This window comes from Danio rerio, chromosome 18 (assembly GCF_049306965.1).
Source record: "Danio rerio strain Tuebingen ecotype United States chromosome 18, GRCz12tu, whole genome shotgun sequence".
NCBI classification, from domain to species: domain Eukaryota; kingdom Metazoa; phylum Chordata; class Actinopteri; order Cypriniformes; family Danionidae; genus Danio; species Danio rerio.
The window spans coordinates 3,487,501-3,507,972 of record NC_133193.1 but is presented as its reverse complement, the minus strand read 5'-3'; the positions used below and the strand labels follow the sequence as shown (position 1 = coordinate 3,507,972).

General features: G+C 37.4%; 1 protein-coding gene across 7 annotated transcripts in view; it reads left to right on the top strand.

Annotated features, from left to right (window-relative positions):
• unc13c (unc-13 homolog C (C. elegans)) overlaps positions 1 to 20,472 on the top strand; it is a 321,746-nt gene that overhangs the window by 89,898 nt on the left and 211,376 nt on the right. For all 7 annotated transcript variants that reach the window (XM_073930154.1, XM_073930152.1, XM_073930153.1 and 4 more), the window contains one exon: positions 69 to 210. In XM_073930154.1, the coding sequence (XP_073786255.1) occupies positions 69 to 210 (142 nt within the window). The remainder of the gene's footprint in view (positions 1 to 68; positions 211 to 20,472) is intronic.

Here is a 20,472-nt window from a genome sequence, read left to right as displayed (position 1 = left end):
GTCATGCAGATAGTTTTCTTGCTTGTTTCATGAGTTTAGAATTTACTCTTCTGTTTTTCTTTCTCCAGTTTTATGTGCTCAAGGTTTGCAAGCCAAAGACAAGACGGGCTCCAGCGACCCCTACGTCACGGTACAAGTGGGAAAGACCAAACGCAGGACCAAGACCGTGTTCGGCAATCTCAACCCTGTCTGGGACGAGAAGTTCTTCTTGTGAGTGCTGGGTTTTCTGTTTACTCTCTGTGTGTTTAACGCAGCAAGTGTTCTGATGTGGCTCTAGATCAGTGGTTCTCAGCTGGCTCTTAGTAGGATACTGTACACTGGAGATTTACACCGGAGTTAAAATTGTTTGATGTAATTATTTCTTTTTGTTATATATATCTACTGACTGTACACACACATATGTACACACTGTAATGTACAACAGTCAACTTTATCAAATGAAATGAGTGCAGTTAAATCAAAGTTAATTCTACTCATCGACTTTTAAACTCATTGCTGATGTAATGAGTCCATTAAATACCTCATTACTTCAACCTAAATGGAGCAAGTTCACCATACTCATATAGATTAGTTTTTAAACTCAAACGGTTTGTAGCAATCAGTTTTCTCAAGTTTGAGTTGCCTTATCTTAATGGGATTTTTTTCTTTTTTTTAATATTTCCCAAATGATAATGATAATATTTTTTTCTTCTGGAGAAAGTTTTATTAAATTTAATTTCAAACTATTTATATTTTTTGAATGTTTACAGAACAAACCATCGTTATACAATAACTTACCTAATTACCCTAACCTGCCTAGTTAACCTAATTACCCTAGTTAAGCCTTTAAATGTCACTTTAAGCTGAATAGAAGTGTCTTCTAAAATATCTAGTCAAATATTATTTACTGTCATCATGGCAAAGATAAAATAAATTAGTTAATAAAAATGAGTTATTAAAACTATTATGATTAGATTTTTGTTGAAGAAATCTGCTTTCCGTTAAACAGAAATTGGGGAAAAAAAATAAACAGGGGTGCTAATAACACTTCAACTGTGTGTGTGTGTGTGTGTGTGTGTGTGTGTGTGTGTGTTTGTGTGTTATTTTTAAATAAATAATAACTAATCATACAATAACTATTTTGGTTGAGTTTGGTATATTTAGGTTAACTGCATTCAGACTTATTTTTATTACTCCACTACAGATGTGTTGCTGTTATGTTTTAATTATTGCTTTATATTATTGTCTCCTGTTATTATGTTCAGTGACCATGAGTGATTTAAAATGTGTTAATTATTATAATGCATTATATATATATATATATATATATATATATATATATATATATATATATATATATATATAATTTATTTATATATATATATATATATATTTATTATTATATTATTATTATTATATTATTATTATTATATCGCAATGTCTAATGCAGTTAACACAGCACTTTTATTGTAAAGCAAAAGTAAACAAAACATATTATTATAATGCATTATTATTATTATTATTATATATATATATATATATATATATATATATATATATATATATATATATATATATATATATATATATATATTATTGTTATTATTATTATTATTTATATATCATTTATATATTATTATTATTATATCGCAATGTCTAATGCAGTTAACACAGCACTTTTATTGTAAAGCAAAATTAAACAAAGCTGTCTTCAAATCAGACATTGAGATTTATTATTCATTGCTAACCTTTACTTTTCTGTGTGTGATTATTATTAATCATAAAATACATTATAAACATGCAAACAATAATTAAGTGACTAAATCTGTCCTTTCTCCGCTGTCAGCAATGTAATGCGTTTTGTATTCAGCATAAACTGTGACAGTATCTGTGCTGGCATCTGACTAATTTGACTCCTAGCAAGTGACAGATAAATTTGCACTAAGATGCCTCAGAATTTAGATGCAAAGTCTTTAATGTCAAGAACAAAAGATTCGTTTTTTCCTGCTCCCTTTCAAAACTTGAAGCCTGCGATTTGCTGTTATAATTATGCTTGATTATATGGTTCGTTGCATTCTCGGATTGGCATTCAGCACTGTTTTTTTCCCCTTGATTTTTGTGACCATCATAACAGACCTGAGGCCTATTTTTTAAAGTCGTAACCCAGTTCATATCCACTGCTCCAGAATATCAGACTGTCTGCTTCAGATGAAAACATTTTCATGGCGTTATTGGTCATTCTTATGCAGCAAAGCTTTTTCAAATTAGGTTGAACTCAAAGGCCACAGACGGAGTTTTCATTTCACAACATTTCTGCCACTCAATCACAAACAATTTTTTTAAATAGCATATAAATTATTCAAAGTAGCCTTTCATTAATTTGACATTTTCCGTAGAGCCCCTTCATTATGAGTATAAATCTTTGCCTTTTTGTCTGTGTGTGTGTGGAAACTCAGAGCTTTCTGGTCTCTCTGAAAAGGCTCTCCAGCTCGTAAATGAGGAGTAATGGAAATCATTTGTATTCCCGCTGGCTTTGTCATGCTCTCATGGGACCATTTCTTTTCATATTCCTGTCTGTATATCCTTGAGGCTTCTGCAATCATGGGTGTCACATTATAGTGAAGGCTGGACTCGCTGTCCTGCTCCATTCATAAACTTTTGTGAAGATTTGATGTTTCTGACGATGCACAAAGCCTATATATCACCGGCCTGAGATCTACAGCGCTCTTGGCTGTAAGAAAGTATGATGTTTTTGTGTCATTGTGGATGTACTGGAGAAAAGCAGAGGCTTGTTTCTCTTTTATTAAGGTTTTGCTGAGATTTTACTCATTAGATGCCTGCAAACTGGTACTGTATTTGTACAGAGGACATCAGTGTGAGCGGCATAACTGAAAAAGCCTTTTATATTCTGGGCTGGTTCATCATAATTTCTTAACCAGAAAAGCCTTACAATTTCTTAACTAGGAAGACAAATCACATGTTTTGAGAAACATTTGATAAAAAGATTTTATATTTGAGCTTATGAAAAGACAGATCAATAAGTGTATGGATGGATGGATGGATGGATGGATGGATGGATGGATGATTGGTTAATTGGATAGATGGGTAGGTGGGTGGATGGATGGGTGAATTGAATGTAAAATATTCAGACACATGGATGAATTTTCATGGAAGGAAGGAAGGATGGATGGATGGATGGATGGATGGATGGATGGATATTCAGACACACGGATGAGTTTTCATGGATGGATGGATGGATGGATGGATGGTTGGATGGATGGAAAGATATTAAGAAACATGGATGAATTTTCATGGAATGAAGGAAGGATGGAAGGAAGGAAGGAAGGAAGGAAGGAAGGAAGGAAGGAAGGAAGGAAGGAAGGAAGGAAGGATGGATGGATGGATGGATGGATGAATGGATGGATATTCAGACACACGGATGAGTTTTCATGGATGGATGGATGGATGGATGGATGGATGGATGGATATTCAGACACACGGATGAGTTTTCATGGATGGATGGATGGATGGATGGATGGTTGGATGGATGGAAAGATATTAAGAAACATGGATGAATTTTCATGGAATGAAGGAAGGATGGAAGGAAGGAAGGAAGGAAGGAAGGAAGGAAGGAAGGAAGGAAGGAAGGATGGATGGATGGATGGATGGATGAATGGATGGATATTCAGACACACGGATGAGTTTTCATGGATGGATGGATGGATGGATGGATGGATGGATGGATGGTTGGATGGATGGAAAGATATTAAGAAACATGGATGAATTTTCATGGAATGAAGGAAGGATGGAAGGAAGGAAGGAAGGAAGGAAGGAAGGAAGGAAGGAAGGATGGATGGATGGATGGATGGATGGATGGATGGATGGATGGATGGATTGAAAGATATTCAGACACATGGATGAATTTTCATGGATGAAAGGAAGGAAGGAAGGAAGGAAGGAAGGAAGGATGGATGGATGGATGGATGGATGGATGGATGGATGAATGGATGGATTGAAAGATATTCAGACACATGGATGAATTTTCATGGATGGAAGGAAAGAAGTAAGGAAGAAAGGAAAGAAGTAAGGAAGGAAGGAAGGAAGAAAGGAAGGAAGGATGGATGGTTGGATGGATGGATGGAAAGATATTCAGACACATGGATGAATTTTCATGGATGGATGGAAGGAAGGAAGGAAGGAAGAAAAGGATGGTTGGATGGATGGATGGATTGAAAGATATTCAGACACATGGATGAATTTTCATGGATGGAAGGAAAGAAGGAAGGAAGGAAGAAAGGAAGGAAGGAAGGAAGGAAGGATGGATGGATGGATGGATGGATGGATGGATGGATGGATGGATGGATGGATTTTAAGATATTCAGACACATGGATGAATTTTCATGAATGGAAGAAAGGAAGGAAGGATTGATGGATGGACGGAAGGAATGATGGATGGATGGAAAGATATTCAGACACATGGATGAATTTTCATGGATGCAAGGAAGGAAGGAAGGAAGGATGGATGGATGGATGGATGGATGGATGGATGGATGGATGGATGGATGGATGGAAAAATATTCAGACACATGGATGAATTTTCATGGATGGAAGGAAAGAAGGATTGATTGATAGATGGAAGGAAGGAAGGAAGGAAGTAAGGATGGATGGATGGATGGATGGATGGATGAATGAATAGAAAGATATTCAGACAGAAACAAGGATGATTTTTTTCGGATTGATTTTTGTATGAAAGAGTTAGGATAGGGTGGATGGATATTCAGGTATATATTTGTATGGCTGGATGGGGGGGATGGATGGAAATTCAAATAGATAAATGAATGGTGGATGGATAGATATTTAGATAGATAATTTGATGGTTGGATGGATGTTTAGATAGATATTTGGATGGGTGTATGGATGGATATTCAGATAGATATTTGTATTGATGGATATTTGTGTAGATATTTATATGGTTGGATGGATGAATGAATATTCAGATAGATATTTGGATGGATGGCCAGATGCATGGATGCATAAATGGGTGGATATTTAGGTAGATTTTTAGATATTTGCATGGGTGGTTGGTTGAATTTAGATATATATTTGGATGGATGGATGAAATTCGGATTGTTTCTTAAAGGGAGGGACATATATTCAGACAAATGAATGGATGGAAATTCAGATAGATATTTAGAAATGTGTTTGGTTGGATGGGATGGATGGATGGATTTTAAGATATTCAGACACATGGATGAATTTTCATGGATGGAAGAAAGGAAGGAAGGATTGATGGATGGATGGAAGGAATGATGGATGGATGGAAAGATATTCAGACACATGGATGAATTTTCGTGGATGGAAGGAAGGAAGGAAGGAAGGAAGGAAGGAAGGATGGATGGATGGATGGATGGATGGATGGATGGATGGATGGTTGGATGGATGGATGGAAAAATATTCAGACACATGGATGAATTTTCATGGATGGAAGGAAGGAAGGATTGATGGATAGATGGATGGATGGATGGATAGATGGATGGATGGATATGTAATTATGTGGACGGTTGGTTGGACTGATAGAGAGGTATGTATTTGGATGGATGGAATATATAGATTGCTACATGGATGAATTGTTTGATGTATACATAAATAGATTTTCAGATTGAATTATGAATATTCAGATATTTGGATGGATGGGTGGATGGATGGTTGGTTGGATGGATTAATTTATTTTCCAATAGATTGATATTTAGCAGTGTATTCTGATTAAAATTTGAATAATGTTGGTATATAAATATTTGGATGGCTATTCAGATATATATTTGGGTGGATGGATGGATGGATGGATGGATGGATGGATGAATATAAGTTAAGGAGGAATTTAGATGAATGGGTGGATGGAACTTCATATACTTTTTTTGCCTGGAGTACTTGGATGTTCAGATTGATGAATAGATAACCCAAACCAAAGGATTTGTAGATAATCCTGTAAACTAATGTATACAGCAGCTCTGCTTTGCTTAAAACCCAGTAATACCAAGCGTAACAGGTAAAGAATTCAGTTTTGCTGATCTGGGGATTGTCTTGCTCTTTATCGTTCCATGATTTTATGTATAAATCTTTTTCTCTCATTGTTTTTAGATTATGCAGTTCTTTCCACTGTTAGCTATGACGGTATATATTCTGAATCTGACACATTTCTACCATCATCCCACCAGCCCCAGTTTATACCATATGGTGAGAAAACAGGACAAATGCAGTGAATTCTGGGAAACAACGTAACCCCAATCTTTCAGCCTGTATTACATGGAGAAAACACTGCTGGGGAATATTAAACTGCTGAGTTCCATCAGCAACAGAGCTTTATGTGCTGTTGTCCTGAACTATAGGATGAGTATGTGGATGTGTTGTTGCTGTGAGGGAGGATTGCTGGATTATTAGAGGCAGTGATTAGACTTACAGCTTGTAGCTGCACATCTCATTGGACCCCTAATCCTCATCGCCCACTTTAAATTTCCATTTCAATCCAAGTTTGCCATCTTAATCCTAAAAGAAATAGCAGCCTCCGCCTGTGGAGGAGGGTTTCTCATCTTTTTGAATTGTTCTATATGCCATAAAGGCCACACATATAGGGCATGCTGCAAGTTCACTTTAAAAAAAAAAGATCTAGACTAGGTGTTTGATTTCTCTGTGTTTTTAATGTCATGTGACACAAAATATATTCTGATTTGTTTCCAGGGTGTTACTCTGCACTTACTGATAACAGGACAGATGTTCTAGATGATTAGAGGGTGTTGCTATGCACATACTGATAATAATGTAATGTAATGTGTATTTATATAGCGCATTTATTGTGCATGGCCATACACCCAAAGCGCTTCACAATCATGAGGGGAGGTCTCTCCACACCACCACCAGTGTGCAGCATCCACTTGGATGATGCGACGGCTGCCACAGGACAACAGCGCCAGTGCGCTCACCACACACCAGCTATTGGTGGAGAGGAGCTGATGTTCATGGTAGTTGCCAGGGCGTTGCTATGCACATACTGATAATAGAGCTGATGTTCGTGGTAGTTGCCAGGGCGATGCTATGCACATACTGATAATAGAACTGATGTTCTTGGTGGTTGCCAGGGTGTTGCAATGCACATACTGATTATAGAGCTGATGTTCGTGGTAGTTGCCAGGGTGTTGCTATGCACATACTGATAATAGAGCTGATGTTCATGGTAGTTGCCAGGGCGATGCTGTGCACATACTGATAATAGAACTGATGTTCGTGGTTGTTGCCAGGGCGATGCTATGCACATACTGATAATAGAGCTGATGTTCTGTGTAGTTGCCAGGGCGTTGCTATGCACATACTGATAATAGAGCTGATGTTCTGTGTAATTGTCAGGGCGTTGCTATACACATACTGATAATAGAGCTGATGTTCACGGTAGTTGCCAGGGTGTTGCTTTGCACATACTGATAGTAGTAATGATGTTCAAGATAGTTGCCAGGGCGTTGCTATGCACATACTGATAATAGAACTGATGTTCTTGGTAGTTGCCAGGGTGTTGCTATGCACAGATAGTAGTAATGATGTTCCAGATAGTTGCCAAGGTGTTGCTATGCACATACTAATAATAGAGCTGATGTTCATGGTAGTTGCCAGGGCGTTGCTATGCACATACTGATAATAGAGCTGATGTTCGTGGTTGTTGCCAGGGCGATGCTATGCACATACTGATAATAGAGCTGATGTTCTGTGTAGTTGTCAGGGCGTTGCTATGCACATACTGATAATAGAGCTGATGTTCTGTGTAGTTGTCATGGTGTTGCTATGCACATACTGATAATAGAGCTGATGTTCATGGTAGTTACCAGGGCGTTGCTATGCACATACTGATAATAGAGCTGATGTTCATGGTAGTTACCAGGGCGTTGCTATGCACATACTGATAATAGAGCTGATGTTCTGTGTAGTTGTCAGGGCGTTGCTATGCACATACTGATAATAGAGCTGATGTTCTGTGTAGTTGTCAGGGCGTTGCTATGCACATACTGATAATAGAGCTGATGTTCATGGTAGTTACCAGGGCGTTGCTATGCACATACTGATAATAGAGCTGATGTTCTGTGTAGTTGTCAGGGCGTTGCTATGCACATACTGATAATAGAGCTGATGTTCTGTGTAGTTGTCAGGGCGTTGCTATGCACATACTGATAATAGAGCTGATGTTCATGGTAGTTACCAGGGCGTTGCTATGCACATACTGATAATAGAACTGATGTTCTGTGTAGTTGCCAGGGCGATGCTATGCACAAACTGATAATAGAACTGATGTTCTGTGTAGTTGCCAGGGTGTTGCTATTCACAATCTGATAATAGTAGTTATGTTCTAGGTAGTTGTCAAGGTCTTGCTATGCACTTATTAATAATATAAATGATGTTTTAGCTTGTTGCCAGGGCGTTGCTCTGCACTGAGTGATAACTGCACTGATGTTTTGGGTTGTTGCTAGGTCATTTCTATGAACTTGGTGAAAATAAACAGTTGTGGACTGCAACGTTATTTTTGTAAAGTTAATGTATAATATTATGCTTTCCAAAAATAAACTTGCTAAAATCTAAAATGGGTTATCTAATGTGCATGTTGGCTGTTGCTATGCAGTTCAGAGTTCTTGCTAACGTAGGATCTTACTTACCTACACCACAATATATTTCTTTCCCCCAGATGTGATGTTTATGTATTATTTACATGGTAGCATGAAGTAAATACTGAAGCAGCAGTACTGTTGTCATTCGTTGACATCCCTGTCAGTAATTCTGAGTCTTGTCTTAGTATGTAGCTGTTTCTGGAGTGTTGTTGGGTGGGATCCATTAGGGGCGTTTCATGGTCATTTCACCCAAACCACTCTTCTGTGCTGTATGACAGTGGTAATGGGTGTTGATGGCTGCTCTGAGAGTGATGTGCCGTCATAAATGCCCTCTGAGTAATGCACGCTTTGCTTCCTCCGCTGATGTCATGCATTTAAAGAGGAAGTTATGGGCTGATTCTACAGGCTACATGAGCAGCCAGCGTGCATGTAGTCAATGGTGTTGTGACATGTTGAAATCTGACAGTTCTGTGAAGCCGGAGGAAATGGCCTGCGAGCATTAAGGGAAAGTTTATGTTGATGGTGGTGTATTGGAAACCCTCGCTCACCCTTGCTGCCCCCTCGGTTTTCCGCAGCACACACAGTCCCAGTGGAGCCACCAAACGAGCAGTGAGAAGATGAGATGAAAGATGAGTAGCGCAGCTATTCACTAAGAGAAAGTGGGAGAAATGGAGAGGGGAAAAAAAGGGTGAGAGAGAAAATAGCTGTAACAGATCTTATTTTTAAAGTCATGGGCTAGTTTGTCATAGATTATGAATTGATTGTATAGTAAAATGTCTTATTCGATGGCAGTTATTCAACATTGTCCTCTAGAGCTACACAAAGACAGTTCAATGACAGATTTTTCGACGTTTTATTTATTGCTTAGTGATAAATTAATTTGCATTAATCATAATAATTTGTATAAATTAGACTTGGTGAAGTTTTCATTTATAAATGATATATAAATATTAATTTATTATATTATTTTATTTTATTTGCAAGAGCAATGTGCATTAATAAATCGTGCCAAAACATGGATGTATATGTGCCAGAATTAGCCAAAATAAAAAATTATTATTTGTTCATTTGTTTTCTTTTCGGCTTAGTCCCTTTATTAACCTGAGGTTGACTGCAGAATGAACCACCAACTTATCCAGCATATGTTTTACGCAGCGGATGCCCTTCCAGCTGCAACCCCAATCACTGGGAAACACCCACACTCTCATTCACACACATACGCTATGGACAATTTAGTTTTACCCAATTCACCTGTACTGAACTCTACACAGAAATGCTAACTGACCCAGCCAAGGCTCAAACCAGCGACCTTCTTTCTGTGAGGCGACAGCACTACCTACTGCGCTACTGCTTTGCCAAAACTTATAATAATAATTATTATTATTTTTAGAGTTTAACATTTTTCTCGTGCTCCTGTGTGTAGGTTCAGAAGTTTTACTTTTATGTCAATAAATACTGGCCACTTTATTAGTTACAAAATATTACTCTATTATAGTAATATAAATAGCATTACTAGTACCGGGTTGGACTCCCTTTCACCTTAATCCTTCGTAGCTTAGATCCAACAAGTTACTTTAAATGTTCCTCTGAGATTTTGCTCCAAATTGACATGATAGCATCACGCAGTTGCTGCTGATTTGTCAGCTGCACATCCATGATGCGAAACTCCCGTTCCATCACTTCCCAAAAGTTCTCTTGGGTTGAGATCTGTTGACTGTGGAGGCCATTGGAGTATAGTGAACTCATTACGATGTTCAAGAAACCAGTCTGAGAGGATTCCTGCTTTATGACATGGTGCGTTATCCTGCTGAAAGTAGACATCAGAAGATGGGTACACTGTGGTCATAAAGGGATGGACATGGTAAGCAACAATACCATTCTCTGTAAACCCTAGAGATGGATTTGCGTGAAAATCCCAGTAGATCAGCAGTTTCTAAAATACTCAGACCAGGCCGTCCATGCCACGTTCAAGTCACTTAAATCACTTTTCTTCCCCGGCAGCAGATCATCTTGACCATGTCTACAAATGCATTGAGTTGCTGCCATGCGATTGGCTGATTAGAAATTTGTTAATGAGGTGTACCTAATAAAGTGGCCAGGTTAGTGTATATTATTAAATGCATTTTATAATATTGAAGAAAAATTCAGAAATATTTAAAGGTCTTGTTGTAACACTAGGACTCGGGTGACAACGGTCCAAACAGTTTATTAACAGCTTATTCAGGCAGGCTATGGTCAGACAGGAGCAAACAGAATCATGAGGGTAATCCAAAAGTGTAGTTGTGGTCACAGGCAGAGGTCAGTGCAGGCAGCAAACAGGATAAACAAAGACACAAGGTAAGGATCTGAAGGCACAGTAAGACTAGAAAACAAACAAAAAAAGACTTTGGTGAACGTACAAGACTCAGCAATGAGTGCGTGTGTGTGAGAGAGAGGAGAGTGTAGAGTCCATGTAATTAGTCTATGATTTGTTTTCAGCTGTGTTTGTGCAATCAGGGAGGGAACTGGAACTGGCGTGCGTGTGAGGTCCATGATGAGATTTTGTAGTCCAGTTTCATGACAGATTGTGATTGCTGGTTATTGCGACAGTTCATTCATTCATTCATTTTCCTTCGGCTTAGTCCCTTTATTCAGGGGTCGACACAACGAAATGAACCGCCAACTTATCCAGCATATATTTTACACAGTGGATGCCCTTCCAACTTGTAGGGCTGAAGAAACATCAGTGAAAGACACACACACACACACACACACACACACACACACACACACACACACACACACACTTTCTACAGTGGATATTAAGGAAGAGATCACGCTCTCTAGCCGCTGTACAGTGTGTGTGGTCTGCTGTGAGAAATGAGAAATGTGACAGGTAATTACACTGAGTCTGTGACTTACTTGAGCAGTAATGTATGAGAGTCGGGCCTCTATTGTGAACACAGTTGCACCTACAGTCTGCTGTTAGACACAACAAGCAGCAAAGGCCCTGTAACTCCTTCCGTCGTGACAGTTTTCACAATAAAACGCAGCCTCCAGTGCTTTATTACTTTCAGAGGACTCCTCTTCTGCCATTGGTCAACACAGAGCGACAGTCGTGCTCCACAAGTAAGATCCCATTCATTTTCTTCACTGGATCATGGATTTTTAACAATAAAGGAGCTACTGTGAGCCATATTTTCACATTGTTGACACTGAAAAATGTAACATCATTTGTTTTTGTAATGTTTTTGGTGTTGTTTTATTCCTAAGGTACAATTCTCACCATTAACAAACCATTAACTATGACTTTTAGCTCAATGGACTACTAATTTGTTGCTTATAAATAGTTATTAAAACAATAGCTGTGTTCAGGTAATGGATTGTGGTAAGATTAGTGATGCAGAATAGGATCAAGGCAAGGCAAGTTTATTTACAGTATATAACACTTTTCTGACACAACACTGTAAAAAAACAAATTTTACAGAAAATATCTATAATAATAATAATAATAATAATAATAATAAACTTTATTTGTATAGCACTTTTCCAACATACAACATACATAATTTCTTTACATTAATTTTTTTGTCATTTCAAATTTTATTTAAAACTTGGTAAATTTACAAACAGTCTCTAAATAAACAGTTTGACTTTAATTTTAGGTACTTTATCATTAAAGACAAATTGCTGACATTTTTGTTTTTTATTCAGGGGAATTACAGTATTATTTTTACAGTATTTTTTCTGTCATTTTAAATTATATTCAATACTCCGTAAAAATAACAAACAATATCTGTAAATTAACAGCTTGACTGTTATTTTATCTACTAAAATCTGCATTATGTGTAGATTTATTATTTTTTGCACTTTATTTCAACAAAGACATTTTACCGTAATTTTATGTTTTTGTTCTTGGCAGCCCTAGCTGCCAGTCATTTGAATTATTTTTTTTTTTAACGATTTTTTTATTTTTATTTTTTATTTTTGTGAATGGTAACAACAATCAGGCAGGCACTAATGCATTCAGTTAATTTTTAGAACACTCCCACCTTCTGCCATTGGTCAAACAAGGACAACCCCACCCCCAAACTCCTGCTATTGGCCAAATATGTAGTGATATATCCATCTGGTTTCCCAGAGATGGGTTGCGGCTGGAAGGGCATCCGCTGCGTAAAAACTTGCTGGATAAGTTGGCGGTTCATTCCGCTGTGGCGACCCTGGATTAATAAAGGGACTAAGCTGACAAGAAAATGAATGAATGAATGAATGATATCCATCTGGTCAGGACGATCAAACCACAAGCACAATCTTATGAAAGAGTCACAGTGTTTACACTATTCGAAGGAATCCGGCCAGTTACTTTCATGCCTTGCCAGTGTCTATTTGTACACCCATTTGGCGCGTGTTAAATTTGGACGCTGCCTTTGCTCAGTTCACAGTTCCAAAAAAACAGATGGATTTTGGTTTGCGATGTGTGGGAAATCTCTCCTTTGGCTTTCAGTGAGTGTGTTTCTTCATCTAAAGCTCAAGATAAATATCTCCGTCTACAGGCCCATGAGAGACTCCAGGGCTTCAGAAGAGCCTGGATTGGTGGATTTAGACGGATTTATGCAGGATTAGGAGGAAGTGTTTATTATTAAGATGAGTTCTCACTTCTGCTCACCTGTTCAAACTTCTTTTTTAAGGAGAAAAGCTCTTGATGCCCCTTCATTATGTCGTCTCGGGTTGACAGTGTGTCTTTTTCCGTCATAATAGCAGATTAGATCCATCAGACGTTCTTCACTGTGAATTTTTTATCACTTCTGATGAAGAGCTGCTGTAAATCTCTTCAATCGTGAGAGAAATCTTCTGTTGTTGTGGTGTTTTCTCTTCTCACCCTTCATTTGTGTGGTGTAAAACATGATAGCAGATGGAAATAGATTCAGATTTCCACCCAAAAGAAGCACCATGCTGCTAGTCTCATTAACATATTAGCACTCTTTCTAGATTAGCGTTAGACTTGCTTTCAGATCAACTTCAAAAGCAGAAACTGGGGTGATTTCATAAACGTATAAAAGAATCCGTTTCAGATTTGGTTCATGTGGACACACCATGCTGGAACAGGCGTTTCATTGATTTACTTATCAATTTTTGTGGAGTTTGTTTGTTTTGAAGAAAAGAAATGACAGTTATTTTTTTTTAAACGTTTATTTTAAGATTTTTAACACATTTTTTTTTTCAGAACAACCTCTTACTTAACAATTTAACCCCTTACAAATGAGATAAAAACATTATGCTATTATAAATTAAATTAAATCAAATTAAATAAAATTAAATTAAATTAAATTAAATTTAATTTAATTTAATTTAATTTAATTTAATTTAATTTAATTTAATTTAATTTAATTTAATTTAATTTAATTTAATTTAAAGAAAATATCTTATTTAATAAGTCTTATTTGTTTTATTTTAACTAGAATAAAAGCAGTTTTTAATTTTTTTAGTTAAAAGGGGGCCTCAGCGAGCTTTGCGGGGGGTCGCGTCATTCATTCATTCATTCATTCCTTCATTCATTCATTCATTTTCTTGTCGGCTTAGTCCCTTTATTAATCTGGGGTTGCCACAGCGGAATGAACCGCCAGCTTATCCAGCAAGTTATTACGCAGTGGATGCCCTTCCAGCCGCAACCCGTCTCTGGGAAACATCCACACACACATTTACATGCACTCATACACTACAGACAGTTTAGCTTACCCAATTCACCTGTACCACATGTCTTTGGACTGTGGGGGAAATCGGAGCACCTGGAGGAAACCCACGCGAACGCAGGGAGAACATGCAAACTCCACACAGAAACGCCAACTAAGCCGAGGCTCGAACCAGCGACCCTCTTGCTGTGAGACGACAGCACTACCTACTGCGCCACTGCTTCGCCAGGGGTCTCGTCAAATTTAAAAAAAATTTTTAGCAGTGGACGATTAGGAGAATGATCATGTTGCCTTAGTTCATATCATCCCCTAGCTCAGTGGTCCTCAACCACCGGTCTATAGATCAATTGGTAAGAGGCTGCACAAAAAATCATTAATTATTTCTGTTTTATTGTTATTTGAGTCTGAACGATCTTTTATTTTGAAAAGTTTTTTATTTTGAAAAATGACCGTATTCTCTCGCTTACATCTTAGTCAAATGAGTAAGAAACAGACATCTTTGGAAAGTTTCTTTGCCAAGGGGAAAAGGCCAAGTGTAGGAACTGCCAAGAAATGGATCCGCAACCCATTTGACAACAAATCAGGTGAATCCAGCATGTCTGTGCAAGAAGATCAACTGATGGAGATCACAAATGACGGCGACCTTCTAGGGGCTGTTCCCATATCGTGTATTTCTAGAGTTTGCACAAGTTTTTTGTTTCCAATGGAGGTGCGCGGTTTGTGGTCACAAGCGGCAGGACGCACTCGCAGCAATGAACCCCAGGCTGCCAACGCACTAACAGTCACGTGACATGAATTGACCGATCAGCTTTAGCTTGTATGGAATATTCACATTATTATTAATATTCATTAATATTCACGGTAACATTAGTTTTCTCAGACAAACACAGAACACACCAATACTGCAGTGCTTTGTAGTTTTCTCTATAAATAAAACTTGTAACAGAGCGACAGCAATGTTTTTTCAGCTTGTCATAAATAAAATGACAAAAGCTGACAAATTTGTAATCCGTCCTCCACAAAAAAGACTCACTGATTCTCCTGGCAGCAGTCCTCACACTGTTTGATAGAGCATAACAAACAACATGCAAGTATTAGATTGTAATAGCCCATATTGTATTTTCCCTTATACACCAGTGTGAATACTGATATTTTTGTCATTGAATTTCAAATAGGGTCAATTTAAAAGCCAACGGCTTATGATTTTCAGTTATTTATGGCCGACTGATGTTTTGCTTTATATTTTACATTAAGCTATTATTTGTGCATAAACATATCTAGTTAAAGTAATAAGCATACTGTCTGTTTGAAAACTAAATTTTTTTGTCATCATTACTGCAAACTTTTAGTGATGGTAATATCATTAAATGTGGAGGGGGGCTCACAATATTTTCTGGGGGAAAAGGGGGTCTCAGGCAAAAAAAAAAAAAAGGTTGGGAACCACTGACCTGCAGAACAAACCATCATTATACAATATCTTGCCTAATTACCCTAACCTGCCTAGTTAACCTAATTAACCTGGTTAAGCCTTTAAATGTCACTTTAAGCTGTATAGAAGTGTCTTGAAGAATATCTAGTCTAATATTATTTACTTTCATCATGGCAAATATAAAATAAATCAGTTATTATAGATGAGTTATTAAAACTCTTATGATTAGAAATGTGCTAAAAAAATCTCTCCATTAAACAAATTGGGGGGAAAAATAGACGGGGGGGCTAATAATTCTGACTTCAAGTGTGTATATGACATAACATAAAATTATGTAACTAATTACCAAAATAAAAGCATACAGTATGTGCTCACAGACCTCACAGTGGTCATTCTACACATAATGTCCGTGTAATATTCCAAATATTGATGTGATGTGATTGGATGTGAATGTCTCTTTCTCTCTGTCCAATGACAGAAAAGACACACGATAGGAGACTAAGAGTTCTGTTTGGAGAGTCAGTGGAGTATACAGTATGACCTTTAAAAACACTTCAGCAAGCTTTGTGTGTGTGTGTGTGTGTGTGTGTGTGTGTGTGTGTGTGTGTGTGTGTGTGTGTGTGTGTGTGTGTGTGTGTGTGTGTGTGTGTGTGTGTGTGTGTGTGTGTGTGTGTGTGTGTGTGTGTATGTGTGTGTGTGTGTAAGTGTGTGTGTGTGTATTCTTGGCTATACTTGAGGGACAAAACTGTTTCTTGATGTCAGCTAAATAACAAAAGACTTCCCTGTGGGGACTTCCTCAAAGGTGAATTCATTCTCAAATAAAGCCACTAGTGTTTCTCATGAGAGGAAATGTCACAATTATTTCCTAGAAAGCAGTGAGATTGTATGGAGATTTCAGGGCAAAGATTGTGAAAAAGGAATGATTTAGATGAGGGGCTCTATTTTGACGGTCCATGCGCAAAGTGCAGGGCGCAATAAGGACATAGGCATTAAGGGCGTGTCCGAATTCACTTCTGTTATTTTTAGGAAGGAAAAATCCGCTCTGCAGCGCGACGCATGGTCTAACAGGGTTGAGCTTATTCTCTTAATGAGTTATGGGTGTGTTTTGAGAATAAACCAATCAGAGTGTCATCTCCCATTCCCTTTAAGAGTCAGTTGCATCTCACCATGGTGCATTTGCTATTTACATGGCGGACTTTGTAAGGGGAAAAACTGAACGCTTCACTAGAGAGGAAACGGTTAAACAGCATCCGCAGCGCTCTTCATTTTCACTCTCATGTATAGGGAAACCTGTTGTACTCACAGACATCGATTAGCCTATAAATAAATAATTAATAACAATAATAATAATAATAATAATAGTAATACATTTTATTTATAATGCTCTTTTTTAAGACCCAAAGCGCTACAACAACAGAGAAATCAAACAGGCAAAAAATAAAGGGACACATTGAAAAAAAAAGTTCTAAAATATAAACACAGAATAATCAAGAATCCAAAAAAAAAAAAAAAAAAAAACTTAAAGATATGAGTTTTTAGCATCTTTAAACTAGCTAGTGTTAAGCATTTCTTACAGAGTAAGGGAGAGCATTAACAAACTAATTAATTTCGTTTATTAAGCACAAAGATTTATTTTTAAACTATTTCTAAATTCAACATGAACAATAATAACAAAGTGTGTTCAATAAACTGAGTTATATCCAAATACACATGCTGTGCCCCATATGGTCTAAAGGCTGACAGTTGGACAAATCTAAGCTTGTTTTTAATAAAACAAATATAAATATGCATATAAAAAATAATACTGCTAATAATAATAACATTATACAAAAGCAAATTGTTTTGAATGAAGTGAAAAAGCCTCCTGAGAGGAAGAAGGCATGAAGGCGGTGGTTTTTATATTTGTGTAGGCTAGAAAATAATATGATTTGTAATATTTTAATCCTTTAATTCTGTTTCATATGTAAAGATATTTGCGTATTGCTGTACACCCTGTGTGTATTAAGCAGTGTGTAAGCGAGGTGCACAACTAACGCGCTCTGCGCTGGACTTTAGACAGGTTTTGTTCTGGTCTATGGGACAGTGTATTTTAAGTTCCTCAAAATAGCAACGTGTACATAACTCACCCCCTTTTTTTACACCAGAACGCCTATGGGCGCACATTTGAGCACAAATGCATTTGCTATTTAAACAGTGTGGCAGAAAACGTCAAAACAACTATTGCGCCAAGCTGAAATTAGCAAACAACAATTGTGCTGCGCCTTGCACCACATTGGGCCAGGTGTATGGTAAATCCTGAGATCTCACTATTATACTTCATGTATGTCTTTAAAGAAGACAACAAATGAATAAAATCTCACTTTGAGCTCAGACAGTTGTGTTTTATAGCTCTGCACAAAATAACAAGGAGAACTAGGGGTGTGTGGCGAGGCAGTGGCGCAGTAGGTAGTGCTGTCGCCTCACAGCAAGAAGGTCGCTGGGTTGCTGGTTCAAGCCTCGGCTCAATTGGTATTTTTGTGTGGAGTTTGCATGTTCTCCCTGCCTTTACGTGGGTTTCCTCCGGGTGCTCTGGTTTCCCCCTCAGTTCAAAGACATGCAGTACAGGTGAATTGGGTAGGCTAAATTGTCCGCAGTGTATGAGTGTGTGTGTGAATGTGTGTGTGTGTGGATGTTTCCCAGAGATGGGTTGCAGCTGGAAGGGCATCCACTGTGTAAAAACTTGCTGGATAAGTTGGCAGTTCATTTCGCTGTGGCGACCCCGGATTAATAAAGGCACTAAGCCGACAAGAAAATGAATGAATGAATGAAGATTTTTCTGGATAACAGGAATAAACCAATTTAGCTGTATGTTTTTGTCTTTAATGAATATGACATTAAAACCAGGGTGTGAATTACAGTAAATATTGCACTGTTATTATGACAACTGCATCAGTGTCCACAGCAATAAACCAAACTATTTATTCATTTATTTTCCTTTAGCTCTATTAGTCTCTATATGCAAAATACGATGGGACCATCGCAACTGGCCCACCTTTACAGGTACTCTGCCCTGCACCAACTGTGGGCCAGTGGCACAATTCCCCCCTCTTTTCTTCCTTCAGCACCAGTTAGGGAGTTCGGAATATACTCTATATAAGGGTTGGTGGTTACAGCCGGTCATCAATTGGGCACCCCCCTTTCCTTGGTGTTTCACCGATTTAAAGCCACGACACCTCGGGAGGGCTCGACAGCAGATCCAGCGTTTTGGATCTACTCCTGCTGAATAGATCCACGAATGAGTATTTATATTCTGAATGAACCACCAACTATTCCTGCATATGCAATGGATGCCCTTCCAAACCACAGAGAAACACCTATACACACTCATTCACACACACACACACACACTCATACACTACGGGCAATTTAGTTTATCTAATTCCCCTATAGCGCATCTGTTTGGACTGTGAGAGTAACCAGAGCAGCCGGAGGAAACCCACGCCAATATGAGGACATGCAAACTCCACATAGAAATGCCAATTGGCCTAGCTGGGACTCGAACCAGTGGCCTTCTTGCTGTGAGGCGACCTGTAAAGCTCTGAGTCACTGTGCCGCAAAGAACCAAATCTTTCTGTTTGTTATAATGAAGCATGTTTGTTTTGTCGCCTGTCCCTTTAACTTTTCACACTCTTTAAAGCATGATTGATCTGATTCTGTCTCTCTATTGTTCATCAGTGCTGTTATGATTACACTTGAGCTGCTATAATTTCAATTTTTAATGCGTTTTCTTTTAGAACTGTCATTAAAGTTGTGTCCTTTGGTGCCAGTGAGTGTTTATTTGATGCCAGCATTTTATTTCTCCTTCATTGTGTGTTTTTATTCCTCCTCTGGAATTGTGGGATATATGTGTGCCCACTGTACAAATCTGTAAACTGACATTTTTATGTATTTTGTGAATGTTTTTATGTATTTTCCCCCACTTAATTATGCTTTTAAATTGCATTATGAGACCTTGATCTTTCCTCCAAAAGCTTTTGATTCTGCAAAGTTTTTAAAAGTGACTTTTATTGACATGTGCAGAGATGTAGAGTAACGAAGGCTGTATCTGTACAAATACTGGAGTATTGTTTTTTTCAAACATGTTTTTGACACGCAATCAAAATAATTACTTAAACAAACAAACAAACATAAATTAAAACATAAACCGACAAAGCATTGAATAAACAGCAACAACACCAGCATGGATCCAAAGCAGCGGCTGCACAAGACACGCACAGAATTCTCAGACCTTCATCAGGACAAGATAAATAGAGATTCTCAGCAAGTACGGGTCATACTCTCAATAGAGCAAAGATCGTGAGGATCAGTCAGACACGTGCTGGAAAACAAAGAGCCACTCCGACGCACACTCAGCTTTCGCTTATAAAGCCGACAGTCAGAATGAGCCGCAGGTGCAAGAGTTAGCCTCAAAGACAGGAAAATTATCAATTAATAACAAAAACTCTAAAGTAACATAATAATAATAATAATAATAATAATAATATAACAATAATAATAATATTAATAATGATGATGATAATAATAATAATAATAATAAATTAATATAATAATAATAATAATGATGATAATAGTAGTAAAAATAAAATTAATAATATAATGATGATAATAATAATAATAATAATAATAATAATAAATTAATATAATAATAATAATAATGATGATAATAGTAGTAAAAATAAAATTAATAATATAATGATGATAATAATAATAATAA